At 49.9% G+C, this 14,176-nt stretch overlaps 1 protein-coding gene across 7 annotated transcripts in view; it reads left to right on the forward strand.

The window, feature by feature from the left end:
• The window catches only part of LOC105469739 (SH3 and multiple ankyrin repeat domains 2), a 666,868-nt gene that overhangs the window by 221,777 nt on the left and 430,915 nt on the right, over positions 1–14,176 (forward strand). For 4 of the 7 annotated variants that reach the window (XM_011721220.2, XM_011721226.2, XM_071074115.1 and 1 more), the window contains one exon: positions 10,637–10,703. In XM_011721220.2, coding sequence (XP_011719522.2) covers positions 10,637–10,703 — 67 coding nt within the window. Of the gene's footprint in view, positions 1–10,636; positions 10,704–11,629; positions 11,801–14,176 lie in introns of all 7 variants that reach the window. The other 3 variants (XM_071074114.1, XM_071074112.1, XM_071074113.1) reach the window with 1 other exon arrangement.

Below are 14,176 nucleotides of genomic sequence, written 5' to 3' on the forward strand. Positions count from 1 at the left end.
TCTAACCTGGGAGGCTTATTGGGTCACCCGGCATGAAACTACTCCTACAACAGCTTCCCAATCCTCAGCTGCCTCCTCTGTCTGGGGGCCTGGCCCACGATGCCCCTGAGCCAGCACTTCAGGAGGTGTGGACGTTGCTTGCATCAGTCCCACCTCTATCTGGTCAGCCCTGTCAAGGTAGGTATAAGGTCCTGGAGCAACCAGGGGCTTCTCGGTAATATACATCGATTTGCAAAGGCCCTGGCCCCGTATGGGGTTTTAACAAAGCCCCAGGGAGCTGTTCTGGAACCACAGAGGCCTCAACTGCCTCTCCAGACTCTGGGCTTTAGCCTGGAGATGGGCAGAGACTCCCTTGGAGTTTGCAGGGGAGCTTGGCGACCCCTGACCTTGGTGAGCCAGGAGCCCAGGTGCCCTCCCTGCCGTGTTTGGAGGATGCTTGTAATTAAAACATCCTCACCAGGCCCTGGGGTCTTTGGGCATCAGTGGCTTCCTGAGTTGCCACAGGAGTCTGAAATAGATGAAGCTTCGTCATCTGGAAGGAAACAAAGACGGGGACATCCCAAGCCCTCGGTTTCCCTTGTGCCTTTCCGAGGAGCCGTTTTCCGGTTACGGCGAGGAGGTGTCAGGATCACAGAGCTACCTCTAAATAGCTCTCGGTGTCAGGAGGCACATTTCGTTTTGGCAAGAGAAGGAGGCTTCGCTGGGTCAGTGGAGTGGCTTTTCTCTGAGTTCTCGGTGCAGATCCCAGGAGCTTGTTGAGCAAGTGATGAGGAGAGAGGTGGCCTCCACCCTCGCCCGGGCTCTGCCTTCAGGGAACAGGTCGCGTTGTGGGTACCACAGCAAGGCCACAGCCTCTCCAGGGCCCTGGCCACCGGAGAGCCACTCTCAAAGGTGACAGTCCCGTTCCATGGCGTCCTCACCACTGTGAAGATCACTCCCATGCATTGCCCATGTCCCAGCCCCGAGCAGAAAGGCAGGGCTTTGTGGCACCTTGTCGGAGCCCGGGGCTGGCCTGCGTGACAGGTGCAACAGGCTGGACACTGCCTTAGTCTGTTCAGGCTGCCATCACAAAATACCATAAACTGAGCTGGGTGCAGTGACTCAATCCTGTAATCCCAGCACTTTGGGAGGCCGAGGCCGGCAGATTACTTGAGGTCAGGAGCTTGAGATAAGCCTGGCCAGCATGGTGAAACCCCGTCTCTCTGCTAAAACTACAAAAAATTAGCCAGGCATGGTGGCAGGCACCTGTAGTCCCAGCTACACAAGAGGCTGAGGCAGGAGAATCGCTTGAACCCAGGAGGTGGAGGCTGCAGTGACAGGAAATCGTGCCACAGCACTCAAGCCTGGGCGACAAGAGTGAAACTCTGTCTCAAAATAAATAAATAAACTGGGTGACTTATAAACAATAGGCATGGATCTGTTATAGCTTCAGAGGCTGTGAGTTCAAGATCAAGGGCCAGCAGATGGGCTGTCTGATGAGGGTCCGCTTCCTGGACGGCGGTCTTCTTGCTGTGTCCTCACATGGCAGAAAGAGCGAGGCTCTCTCTGGGGCCTCTTTTCCAAGGGCACTAATCTCATTTATGAGGGCTCCACCCTCATCACCTCATTACCTCCCAAAGGCGCCAGCTCCTAACACCCTCACAGTGGGGTTTCCATTTCAACACATGAATTCGGAGGGGGCCTCAAATATCCAGACCATGGCAGAAATCCGCATGGCCCCTGGGCTCAGGGAGAATCATTTCGTCATTCAGAATGCAGGCTTACACGAAGCAGGAAGATCATCACAGCAGGCCAAGTTCAGTGCTAGCTGGTATAGGATGTGGCACTTTGTGGTGTTCAGTGAAGGGTGGGTGGCTTAAGCCCAGGAAAGGTATTTCCCACACAATGCTGGAGCCGTCTAGGGAGCTGTCTTGAAAGGAGTTGCCTGATATAATGGGAGCAGTGGAATTCAGATCCTCGGAGAAACCAGACAGCCCCAGGTCCTCCTCGCCTGCCTGTCTGTCTGGCTCATTTCCCGCCATCAAGCCAGTCCAGGTCCCGAGTCCCAGTGGGGCTGTCCTTGCTCCTGGCATCATCCCACTCCACCTTCCACCATCCTGAGACCATGCCATGCCTAAGAGCACCCAGGCTGTTCCTCGCATTTCCCCACTGTATTAGTCCGCTTTCACGCTGCTGATAAAGACATACCTGAGACTGGGAAGAAAAAGGTTTAATGGACTTACAGTTCTACATGGCTGGGGAGGCCTCACAATCATGGTGGAAGGCAAGGAGGAGCAAGTCACATCTCACATGGATGGCGGCAGGCAAAGGTGCTTGTGCAGAGAAACTCCCCTTTTTAAAACCATCAGATTAACTGGGCATGATGGCTCATGCCTGTACTCCCAGCACTTTGGGTGGATTACTTGAGGTCAGGGGTTTGAGACCAGCCTGCCCAACATGGTGAAACCCCATCTCTATTAAAAATGGAAAAATTGGCCAGGTGTGGTGGCGGGTGCCTGTAATCCCAGCTACTCGGGAGGCTGAGGCAGGTGGTGAACCTGGGAGGTGGAGGTTGCAGTGAGCCGAGATCACGCCACTGCGCTGAAACTCAAGTCACTCAAGGTGACAAAGTTAGACTCCATTAAAGAAAAAATCATCAGATCTTGTGAGACTTATTCACTATCACGAGAACAGCACGTGAAAGACCGCCCCCATGATTCCGTCATCTCCCAACAGGTCCCTCCCACGACACATGGGAATTATGGCAGCTACGAGATGAGATTTGGGTGGGGACACAGAGCCAAGCCTTGTCACCCGCTTTGGTCTTTAAGTTCCTCAGAGGCTGAGAGTGCAGCTTTTTAGGTGAGGCATGGGATTGCAGTCCACACCACCTGCAGAACCTGAGCAGGTAGCTTCACCTGCTGTGCCCGCCAGCCCCCAGCCTGCCTGCACCTCCTAAACACGCTCGGGCCCTGTGTGCACCAAGCACTGTCCTTTGGCATGAGACTCAGATAATTTCCAGGCACCCACCGTGTGGTGGTCTGATCCTTCTCACCACTTGTTACTCGAGTGGTTCATTTCTGAGTTTGTGGGGCAGGCAACACCAAGCGAGGAACAGGTGCCCCCATGAAGTCTACGGGTGTCCTTGATGGGGTGGGTGCAAGGACTGGGTGGATAGCAGGGGCTGCCTAATTTAATACAGATTAGGGGAGTGAAGGAAGCACCAGATACGAGGGTCTCTGCTGGGAATTTGGGGTGCTGCTCCTGGAATGGGCTTCACCTGCTTACACAGCATCAAAGTGCTGCATTTTGGGGAGAAGGAGGGTTTGGGGCTCAACAGAGCTCAGGGCTCTAGGAAGATGTTCAGGTGGCATTTTCACTAGTTTTGCAGGGCTTTGCATCTGGCCCACAGCACCTTCTCCTGGTACTCCAAAGCTGGACGATGGATTAAGAAGAGAGGGGACAGGAAGTCTCTGCGCTGTTGCAATGCAGGTGGCAAAAGAGACAACAGGGCCCCAGGAGTCAGGGCTTCCAGCCAGTGGTCATGCACAGAGTGTGTGGCAGGGGTCTGGACCGACCTCGAGCCCTGGGGCCCCAGCCCCTCCTGGACAAGCCCTGGGCACCCATACTGTCTTTCCCAGTGACACTTGCCAGTGATGAGTGTGATGGATCGAGTCCCCAGTCTTTCTATGATCCTAAGTCCTAGTGGGCTGTGATTGTCATATTATAGGCTTTGAAGATGTGCTTCAAAGCTTGAGGCTAAGATAATGTTTTTTATTTTATTTTATTCTATTCTATTGTATTCTATTCTAATTTACTTTATTTTATTTTATTTACTTTATTTTATTTTGAGACAGAGTCTTGCTCTCTCGCCCAGCCTGGAAGGCAGTGGTGCAATCTCGACTCACTGCAACCTCCACCTCCCGGGTTCAAGCAACTCTTCTGCCTCGGCCTCCTGAGTAGCTGGGATTACAGGCGCCAGCCACCACGCCCAGCTAATTTTTGTATTTTTAGTAAAGATGGGGATTCACCATGTTGGGAAGGCTGGTCTTGAACTACTGACCTCAGGTGATCCACTCACCTTGGCCTCCCAAAGTGCTGGGATTACAGGCATGAGCCACTGAGCCCGGCCGGCTAAGTTAATGTGAGGTGTAAGCATTTGAGGTGTTAAGGAGGAGATGGTTGTCAACTTTTGAGTTAGGAGAATAGATGGAGACTCCGCCTTCTCCTCCAGTTGGTAGATCAGTGGAGTGGGGCCATGCTGTCTCCTGGGCTTGGCTCCCGAGATGCACTGCCCTGCAGAGTGGCTCCTGTTGAAAAAAAAAAAAAAGTGTGAGCTCCCTCTTGACATTCCTGCATCTTTAGGGGTCCCTGTGGCCCTGAGTGCCAAGAGCAGAGCCCCCAGCTCCTAGCAAGGTGTCCATCTGCTTTCCTCTACTTGTTAATCCCAGTGCCATCTCTTGCAGGGGGCTTTGCCAGCACCAGCAAAAGGTCCCCATCTCAGATATGATTGCTTCATTCCAGGAAAACCCAGTTTACGGCACCGAGGACTTACAACTGGGGGTGATTCCCACAAGAACTCATCCTTTGGTGCCCTCATCACACAAAACTTCAGCCATCGATGCTGCTGGAACTGTAGATCACACTTCAAATGCAGGATGTCATTCATAAGGTCACAGCAAAGGCTCCAGAAAGTGATGCTAACTCTGTCTTGGGGCAAGACCTAAGGGGAGTCCCCTGAGAGGCAGCCCCCAGGGGCACAGCAAGAAAGCCCAGTTCTGAGGGAGACAGGTGGGGAGGCGGCGGGAGCTGGGACCTCGGCCCCACGCTTGGCTGAGAGAGGCCAGCGAGGGAGGACGCCCTCTGCATCTTCCCTGGAGGCCCCGCCTCTCCCTTTCCTTTGAAATCCACAGAAGAGAAACACAGACTGTTGCTTTGTGTTACATAATTCTTGTTTAAATGTCCATAAAAGGCCTTCCTCCTTCCCAGCCAGCAGATACGGAAGTGAGAATTAGGATGATTTAGAATGCCAGTGAGGCGTCTCATACAAATGCCCAGTGTGGTGCAGTGACACTGCCCGGGTGGCCGCCTGCTGCTCTGCTGTCCAGTGGCGTGGCACAGAACTGGCTGCCCGTCATCCGAATTCTCCCAGCCTCCTGTCTGTCCAAGGGTGCTGGCCGGGCCTCAGCCTTGGAGACATCCTGCCTGTTGCTGTTTTTCAGGGCTCCCTGGTATTGTCTGTCCCCAGATGCTTTCCAGGGCCATGGTTTCTTGTCACCTCTTCACTGCAGAAGCCAGGGTTCCCTTTGCTTCACGTGTGGATTCCTCCCATGACCTGCCAGTCTTTGCCTTCTGCGCTGACCTCTGACCTTCCTCCCTCCACACATCCATCTTGCCGGTCTTGCTGGCACATTCACCACGTCTGACATTCATCCTGCTAACCTTTGCCTGAGCTGTAACCCCTGCCAGGTGCTCCTTCTCCAGGTACTCCAAAGCTGGTGATGTCTTATGAAGGGAGGCGACAGGAAGTCTCTTTGCATCCCGTGGGGGTGAGGGGCTCCTTCCTGCTCTGGGTTTCTTTAAACCCTGACATTTTCCCCTCAAGGTTGCATTATGGTCGTACCCCGCAGGCAGGCATCTGCCTGTATTACCGAAATGTTGTTTGAAACAAGGAAGGAGGAGGACAGTTGAATTAATGGGGGGAAAACAGGTGAGCTGTAGAGAGCTGAGTTCTCATTTCTTCACTGGCTCCCCTCCAGGCCTCTAGGGCTCTGAAAAACCTGGACAAAGCAGCATCTGTTCTTACAGGACTTGTCCTTCCCCTGCGCAGGGCACTTTTCACCATAGAAGATCCTGTGGGTGCCCAGCCTGAGTGTGGCTTGTCATAACCCTCGAGAATAATTTGTCATTTGTTTCTTGTGCTTCTTTGTTTTACAAAGGTGTGTGACCTGTGATTATATCATAACTTTTTAAAAAAAACTCCCTAGTCCATGAAAATGACAGCATATTATATGCTAAGGTGATTAGATGAAGATTTTGAACCCAAACGGCTTGAGTGAATGTCTTGGCTTCGGTGCTGACTGTGATGTGGAGCAAGTTTCTTAATCGCTCTGTGCCTCAGTTTCCCCCTCTGTCAAGTAGAGATAATGGTGCCCACTTCATAGAGCTGTTAAGATCAAAAGAGGTCGCTCCCGGGAACTCGGAGCAGCGTGTGGCACCTGAGCCCCAGCTGTGTCTCTGCTATGAGTGTTCTTTTCGCTACTATGTACACCTGCAGCCACAGAGACAGACCCCACACTCTGCCTTCCTCATGTCACCCAGACCAGCAGCCTGACAACAGCTGGACAACACTGAGCAATGCCGAGACATCACATAAGAGCCAGTTCCCTCTTCCTTCTCCCAGAAGGCTTTTCCTGGGAACCTGTGATAAGCCAAGCATAGGGCAGGCAGTGCCAGAGGACAGGCAGGAAGCTGCTTTCTGCCAAGACGATTTTCTAGGCCTTGAAATTATCAAGGGGAGAAACAGTCAGGCAATTATCACTAGTAAACGTTTGCATTGTTCTCATTTGCATTTTGAGCTGAGTCCTTTAGACCAGCAGGGAGGTGCCTGGGCTTAAGCTCCTAGGGCTTTTCTTTGGAAGGAGAATCCCGGAATCACTAGGGGATGGTCCACATGTGTGTTACTTCAGCAGCTGTCCTAGGTGTGTGTTCAAGTGCAGACGTGGCTGTGCACTTGTATGTATCTGACTGTGCATTTTTGTGGGGTACTGGGTGACCTGGGGAGTGGGTTACCTTTACAATGAGCAGTCTGCAGTGTTCGAAGATGTAGTCAGTCATTTTTCTAACCATAGCAACCTTTTTTTTTTTTTTTTTTTTTTTTTAAGACCGAGTCTCGCTCTGTCACCAAGCTGGAGTACAGTGGCACGATCTTGGCTTACTGCAGTCTCCACTTACCAGGTTCAAGTGATTCTCCTGCCTTAGCTTCCAGAATGGCTGGAACTACAGGTGCATGCCACCACACCCAGCTAATGTTTGTATTTTTAATAGAGACAGAGTTTCACCATGTTGGCCAGGATGGTCTCTATCTCTTGACCGGTGATCCGCCTGCCTCAGCCTCCCAAAGTGCTAGTATTACGGACGTAAGCCACAGAGCCTGGCCCATAGCAAACTCTTTTAGGGTTGATTGGCCACGTGCCAGGCACTGCTCTAAACCTTTACTTGTGAGATCTCAATAAATCCACACACCAAACTCATTTCACAGGTGAGAAAACCTAGGTTTGTGGATTACACGTAATGCCCAGTGTCACATAGTACAAGTCTGGATTTACACCCAGGCAGCCCGGGCCAGAGCCCATGCCCTCCACCTCTGTGGCAGCATCCCTCTGCCAGTCCGCCAGTTTCACCTCAGGCATTCGGCAAGGGCTGGTCTATAGGAATGCTGGAGAGATGCCTGGGCCTTGTGGGCAGAGAGGCCTCGGGCCATCCTGGAGCCAGCACAACCATCAAGGCCCTGGAGAAGGAAATGTCTGGCTCAGCCTGAGCAGGCCAGGGCATGGGTCCACATTGCTTAAGTTGAGTTCCCAAAGCTGAGCTGGAGGTGTGTTGTAGGAAGAGGTGGTCTCCCTTTGGGAGGAGGGCACCTCGGCTTCTATCTCTCTGAATGTGGCCTGGAGACATGCTTATCTCTAAAGCCACCTTTTCTACCTTTGTGCCCAAGGGAAACCACCACTCAGGAAGCTTCCCCCACATTCTCCCACTGCTATGAAGAAATACCTGAGACTGGGGGAAAAGAGGTTTAATTGATGCACAGTTCCGCATGGCTGGGGAGCCCTCAGGAATCTTACAGTCGTGACATAAGGCACCTCTTCACAGGGTGGCAGGAGAATGAGTGTCAGCAGGGGAAATGCCAGACACTTACAAAACCATCAGATCTCATGAGAACTCCCTCACTATCACAAGAACAGCATGGGGGAAACAGCCCCCGTGATTTAATTACCTCCCACCGGGTCCCTCCCTCAACACATGGGATTATGGGGATTATGGGGACTCAAGATGAGATTTGGGTGGGGACACAGCTGAACTATCTCACCCCGCAACTCTGCCCTGTGGTCCTGCCACAAGTCTTTGGGCAGAGACCATCTAACTCTTGAAACCAAGGGGTGGATCTGATGATCTCTGAATTTCTTTCAGGGTTGTTTTGCCTTCTTCTTGAAGAGTGACATACATTTGTGACCAAATAGCTCTATCACCCTCTTCTGTCAAATCCAAAACGTCCAACAGTCTTCTTTAATTTGTTTTATCTCCGTCCCCTTCTGTTCAAACTGGCAGTGTTCCTGCTCTTATAATCTCATACATTATCAAGTGATGTTCCAGCCATATCCTTGGTGTTCGTTTTGTTGCAATGTGGATAGGCTTTTTCATTTTTTGCCATATGGATAGACTAAGAATCTTCCAAATCTTCCAGCTCTGGTTCCTTTTTGCTTCACAATTCCTTCTTTGATTCATCTCTCTCCTTTTGCATTTTACTATAAGCAGTCAGGAGGATCCAGCTGCTCCTTCGACACTTTGCTTAGAAATCTCCTCAGCTAAATATCTGATTTTATCGCTCACAAACTCTACCTTCCACAAAAATACTAGAACAGTTGAGCCAAGTGCTTTGCCACTTTAGAACAAGCATCACTTTTCCTCCAGTTTCCAGTAACGTGTTCTTCATCTCCATCTGATATCTCAGTAGAATCATTCTAACATTCATGTTTCTAGCATGCACCTCAAAACTCTTCCAGCCTGTAATCATTACCCTGTTCCAAAGCAATTCCATAATATTTTTAGATATTTGGGTTTTTTTCACCAACACCATATTTATTAAAAAAAAAAAATATATATATATATATATATATGTGTGTGTGTGTGTGTGTGTGTGTGTGTGTGTGTGTGTATGTGTGTGTGTGTGTGTGTATTTGGCCAGGCACAGTGGCTCATGCCTGTAATCTCAGCACTTTGGGAGGCAGGCCGATCACTTGAGGCCAAGAGTTTAAGACCATCCTGGCCAACATGGCAAAACCCTGTCTCTACAAAAAAAAAAAAAAAAAAGGAAAAAATATATATGTTATTTAGCCAGACATGGTGGCACATGCCTGTAATTCCAGATACTTGGGAGGCTGAGGCACAAGAATCACTTGAGCCTGGGAGGCAGAGGTTGCAGTGAGCCAAGATCACACCACTGCACTCCAGCCTGGAGGACAGAGCAAGACCCTGCCTAAAAAAAAAAAAAAAAGTGTGTGTGTGTGTATATATGTATATTATGAGACATTTCAGAATAGACTGCTGCTGCCAACAGCCAATAATTCTAAATAAAGTCCTAACTTATTCCACAAATTTGAGCTTTAAAAATACTCTTTAGGAAAAACAAAATAAAAACAGAAGAGTGAAGACTTTCTGAGGAATATGACCTAAACGAAAGGTCCTTTGAGGCCTACAGATGCCCTAAGTAAGGAAGAAAAAACACAAAACCAAAAATCTCCCACCCTACCTTACCAGATCACCTCATACACACAAGAAAAAAAGGTTGATTTAAATTAATCAAATGAAGTAAGCCCATGTTGGGAAGACGTTATAAATATTTGTTATAGCCACACCCCACTCCTGACACTAAAGTTTGCATTTGTTTATAATTTATTGTAAAGAATTGGCTCACAGGTTGGCCAATTTGAAATCAGTAGATAAAGCTGGAAACTCAGGCAGGAGTTGATGCCTCAGTCTTGAGGAGAAACTTCTGTAGGAAACCTCGATTTCGGCTCCTAAGGCCTCCAGCTGATTGGATAAGGTCCACTTAACGTTATGACTTGACATCAGCATATTGTAGATGTAAGTGTATTTCTGCAGGCTGGCATCTGAATGCCTGGCTCTTTTGTGGGTTGTGTGCATTGGTCCTGAGCCCAGTGTCTCTCCTTCTGAGGCACTGTGTGCCTTGCCCGTGTGGTCTCTGGTGCTGGCCTTCCTTCCAGGTCTCCATGGCCATCCTAGGAGACTTGGCTTTACCTGCCTGGCTGCTCTCCCATATCAAAGATCATGCATCTTTAGGCAACAGATCTGTAGGGCCTGAGTTGGAACAATTTCCTGTAGGTGATGGTTTTGGTGCCACCCATCTGGCTGTGCATCTATCTGTGGGTAGAATTTTTCCCACAGAACTGAAATCCGATGAGTTTTAAATGCTTTATTTGAGGTTTCCCCCTCTCTCCAGTTATGTAGATTGGCATGCCTCTAATCGGATAAACAGGACTCCGGGGTGTGAGAGCTGGAACTAATCAAGCCCCGTGGGAACACTAGACATAGTCAATGGGGAGATTTCCAGACGCAGGCCTGGTTGAATCCTCAGCTGCTGTGTGGGTGATTTGCCCCACATGCCTTCTGGACAGAGGCCCCCACTCATATAGGTTGTAGAGCAATGACAACCTTATCATCATAGAACAGCCAACTGCTTTGAGAGAAGCAAGTGTAGTGGTTGGCAAGTTCAGAGGATGAGTGTTGACGGATATTGCGGCTGCAATTTTAAGAGCTGTGATTGTACTCCTTTTGGTGTCAGGCCTTCAGTGATGTAATAGTGTATGAAGAAATCATTGTTCTGCAGGTGACACTTAATGTGATTTTCACTTTGCAGGTGGCCATAATAGCAGGCAACTTTGAGCTGGCGGAATACATCAAGAACCACAAGGAAACAGACATCGGTGAGTAGGCACGTGGAGAGACTGGTGGGATTTGGTTTAGAGATGCTGTGAGGGGTCACTCACCAGCTTTTTAAAATGCTCCTAAGATTGGTTTAGAGCCTGCTTTTAGCAAAACTTCACGTAGTATTAGCCCATATTCTGTCTCTGGTCTTAACTTTTTTAACTTATGGTGGGGATGGGGCTAAGGAAGACCTTAGAGGTTAGGCCATCTGAAACGTGCTTCTCTAGAAGGATGATGTTCTAGTCTATTCTGACAGTCCCCATTGCAAGGTTTCTTTCCATGTGAACATCATTGATGTAGTAAAATGGGGAGAGGAACAGGAAGTGTGGAGTTCATGCTGAGGGTTGGCTCTGGGATTCCCTCTCTGATGTATGTGTCTGGTTTTCCCAATTAATGACAAAAATTGATACATGTCGTTATGCATTTGTCCAAACTGGTAGAATGTACAAGCCCAAGAGTGAGGCCTGATGTAAACTGTGGACTTCGAGTGACTCTGTAGGCTCTCAGTTGTAACAAATGGCCCACTCCAGGGGGGTGTTGATGACTGGGGAGACCGCACGTGAGGGGCAGGGGCTCTCTGGGTAAGCTCTATTCCTTCTGCTTGGTTTTACTGTGAACCTAAAACTGCTCTAAAAATATGACATCTTTTTTAAAAATCTGAAAAGAAAAGAAATCAAACTGGAGAATGTGCTAAGCATCAAGCAATGGATGTAGGGCAACGGCTCTTGATTGCTGAAACCAATTAATTTGCAGCTGATTTAGATGTGTTTATTGGAAGGTGCCGTAACATCCACACTTCTATTTAGGCAAAGAGCTGGCGACCCGATGAGGGTGGAGAGAGAGCCAGTGGCATCCTCTCGACTCCCCTCGGTTGCCTCCGCTTCACTTCCTCCGCAGTTGTGCTGATGGCCGTTCCCCTTTTTAGTACCCCTTGTGCCAACCAGGAGGACAGTCTCTGGGGCTCCTCCTCTCTCTCATCGCCCTGCCATTGGCTGGGCCCAGTCTTGCAACTTGGACGAGCCCACTGGCCTGTTTCCTCCAGCCCCGCGCTTCCACAGGACCTGCAGCGGGGAGCAGTCCCATTGGACCGGCAGTGGTGAGCTTTCGAAGATGGCATCACCCCATCAAAGGGGTCCGGGGGGTGCTCCTGGGTGTCATTTATTGCCTGTGACCCTCAGCTCATTTTTGGCATCAGGGAAAGCAGAACTGTGTGTTTGGCTGTCGAGGCTTTACCATGTGGCATGTGTGCCCTGCGCCAACCACAGCCGATACCTACTGCACCTTGGAGAACTGCATGAGGATGCAGAGCCAGATGCACGGCTTGCATCATCAAGTACCTGTGCAGAGCCTCGGGGCCTCCCAAAGGCTGCGCCTGACACTGACGCACACGTCCCTCCTGTGAGCCAGGGCAAATCACTTCATTGCTCTGAGATCCAGGGTTCTGCCAGGGCTGCCTCAGCACCTCCATGAACGCATTATAGAGATTGATGAGTTAATGTCTGCAAAGTGATTTAGAAAATGAGCTCTCAGAATGCCAGAGACCATCTCCCTGCTACCTCCCTAATATGAAAACGCAGCACACAGAATAGCTTTGGTTTGAGAGCTAAAAATATTGGCTGCTGTGAAGGGAGTGGGACTGTCTTGACCAGGGGCACACAGTGAAGAAGGGAGGTGAGGGAGCCTGAGCACAGGTCCCACCCACAACTACAGGGGTTGTTGCTGGCAGCCCCACGGATCCTGAGTTGTCTGGGATGGTGACAAGCTCTGGGCTACCCTCATTGGGCTACCCTCACTGGGGCCTACACGGCAAAGAGGAAGGCGTGAAGTGGCTTCCTTATCCCAGCTCTCCACATGGAGCTGGGAGATACCGGGGCTGCCACCCCTGCCCCTAAGCGTTGCCCCATGGAGTCACAGCCACCCTTCCTCCCTTCTGACAAAACTCTCCTACTCAAAAACAGGATGGGCCGGGCACAGTTTCTCACGCCTGTAATCCCAGCACTTTGGGAGGCCGAGGCGGGTGGATCAAACTCCTGAGGTCAGGAGTTTGAGACCAGCCTGGCCAACATGGTGAAACCCCGTCTCTACTAAAAATACAAAAATTAGCTGGGCACGGTGGCAGCCACCTGTAATCCCAGCTACTCGGGAGGCAGAGGCAGGAGAATCGCTTGAATCCGGGAGGTGGAGGTTGCAGTGAGGCAAGATTGCACCATTACACTCCAGCCTGGGCAACAAGAGCTAAACTCAGTCTCAAAAACAAAACAAACAAACAAAAAACCAGGATGACTTTCCAAGTCCGTTGAAGCACTGAGTTGATTTCACAACCCAGCGTGGGAGACATTTGTTGTCTTTTCAGTTTTTAGATATAATTATTATTAATATCTTCCCTATTTATGATGCAGACTCCTCTTTACAAACAGAGGAGTTTTCATTATTATAAAAGGAACGCCCATTTGTTGGGCGAATACATTTTAATTACCCTTTTCCTGTTCTGATCAATTATTTATTAGCTGTAAACAGCACCCCCCTATTGAGAAAGGGGGGGATCCTCACTACAGGCTCACGTGGCTAACATATTTTGAAATGCCAGGATCGAGGTTTGAGTCTCTCATGTCTGTATGTTTGTAAACTACCCCAGTTCTGCAGGAAAGAAGCAGGACTGGCTTTTACAATCAGCTTACGCAGGGAGTCACTGTCTGTCATTCCCTGCTCTTTGAGCTTTCCCAGGGCCCCAAAGGGAAAGGATAGTTTAAAAAATCTGTACTTGCCCACGGGGTTCCTTGTGCATCTACGAAGAAGAAGAAGAAGAAGAGGAAAAAACCTCTTGTTTCATCTGAGTCGTCTAAGGGTTTGTGATTATGAACTAGCAAACTGGCATCAACGCAAACTGTGCCATTTAAATCATTGTGTTGAAAGTTTCCCGGAGAGAGAGATGAAGGGTGTGGAGGCTGTGAGTCCTCTAGGAACCTGGTGCCTCTCAATGTGTTGATTGATCCAAGCACAGTGAATCTGTTGTAAAATCCTGAACTAATGCCTTCTTAACTAAACCTGTAGGTTGGAACCCAGTGGCTTCTCCCCTCCCCTGTGGTCACCCCCTCTTTGCATCACCCCTATGGTGGGGCCAGGTGCTGGGTATGTGGTGGGGAGGGTCTCGTGCGCTCTTCCCCACTAGCTTGCGTGTTTTTTGCCTGCATGGGTCTTGCTAACTCCTGCATGTGGGTCTTTGCTCATTGTTTGAGAAAGCTGCCCTACTTCTGGGTGAATGAATGAATAACCACAGTGAAAACAGTTAGCGCTTACCAAGTACTACAGGCCAGCACTTCACGTACAGCATCACAACCATGTAAGCCTCCACGTCCAGTTGCAGTTGTGATCTCCATGTGAAGAAGAGCCTAAGCAACATGGCACTGGGGGTGGGGCTCCCCGGAAGCTGACCTTGAGATGAGGATTTGAGGGTAAGCTGTTTATTGTGGAG

This window comes from Macaca nemestrina, chromosome 12, assembly GCF_043159975.1.
Source record: "Macaca nemestrina isolate mMacNem1 chromosome 12, mMacNem.hap1, whole genome shotgun sequence".
In the NCBI taxonomy this organism is placed as follows: domain Eukaryota; kingdom Metazoa; phylum Chordata; class Mammalia; order Primates; family Cercopithecidae; genus Macaca; species Macaca nemestrina.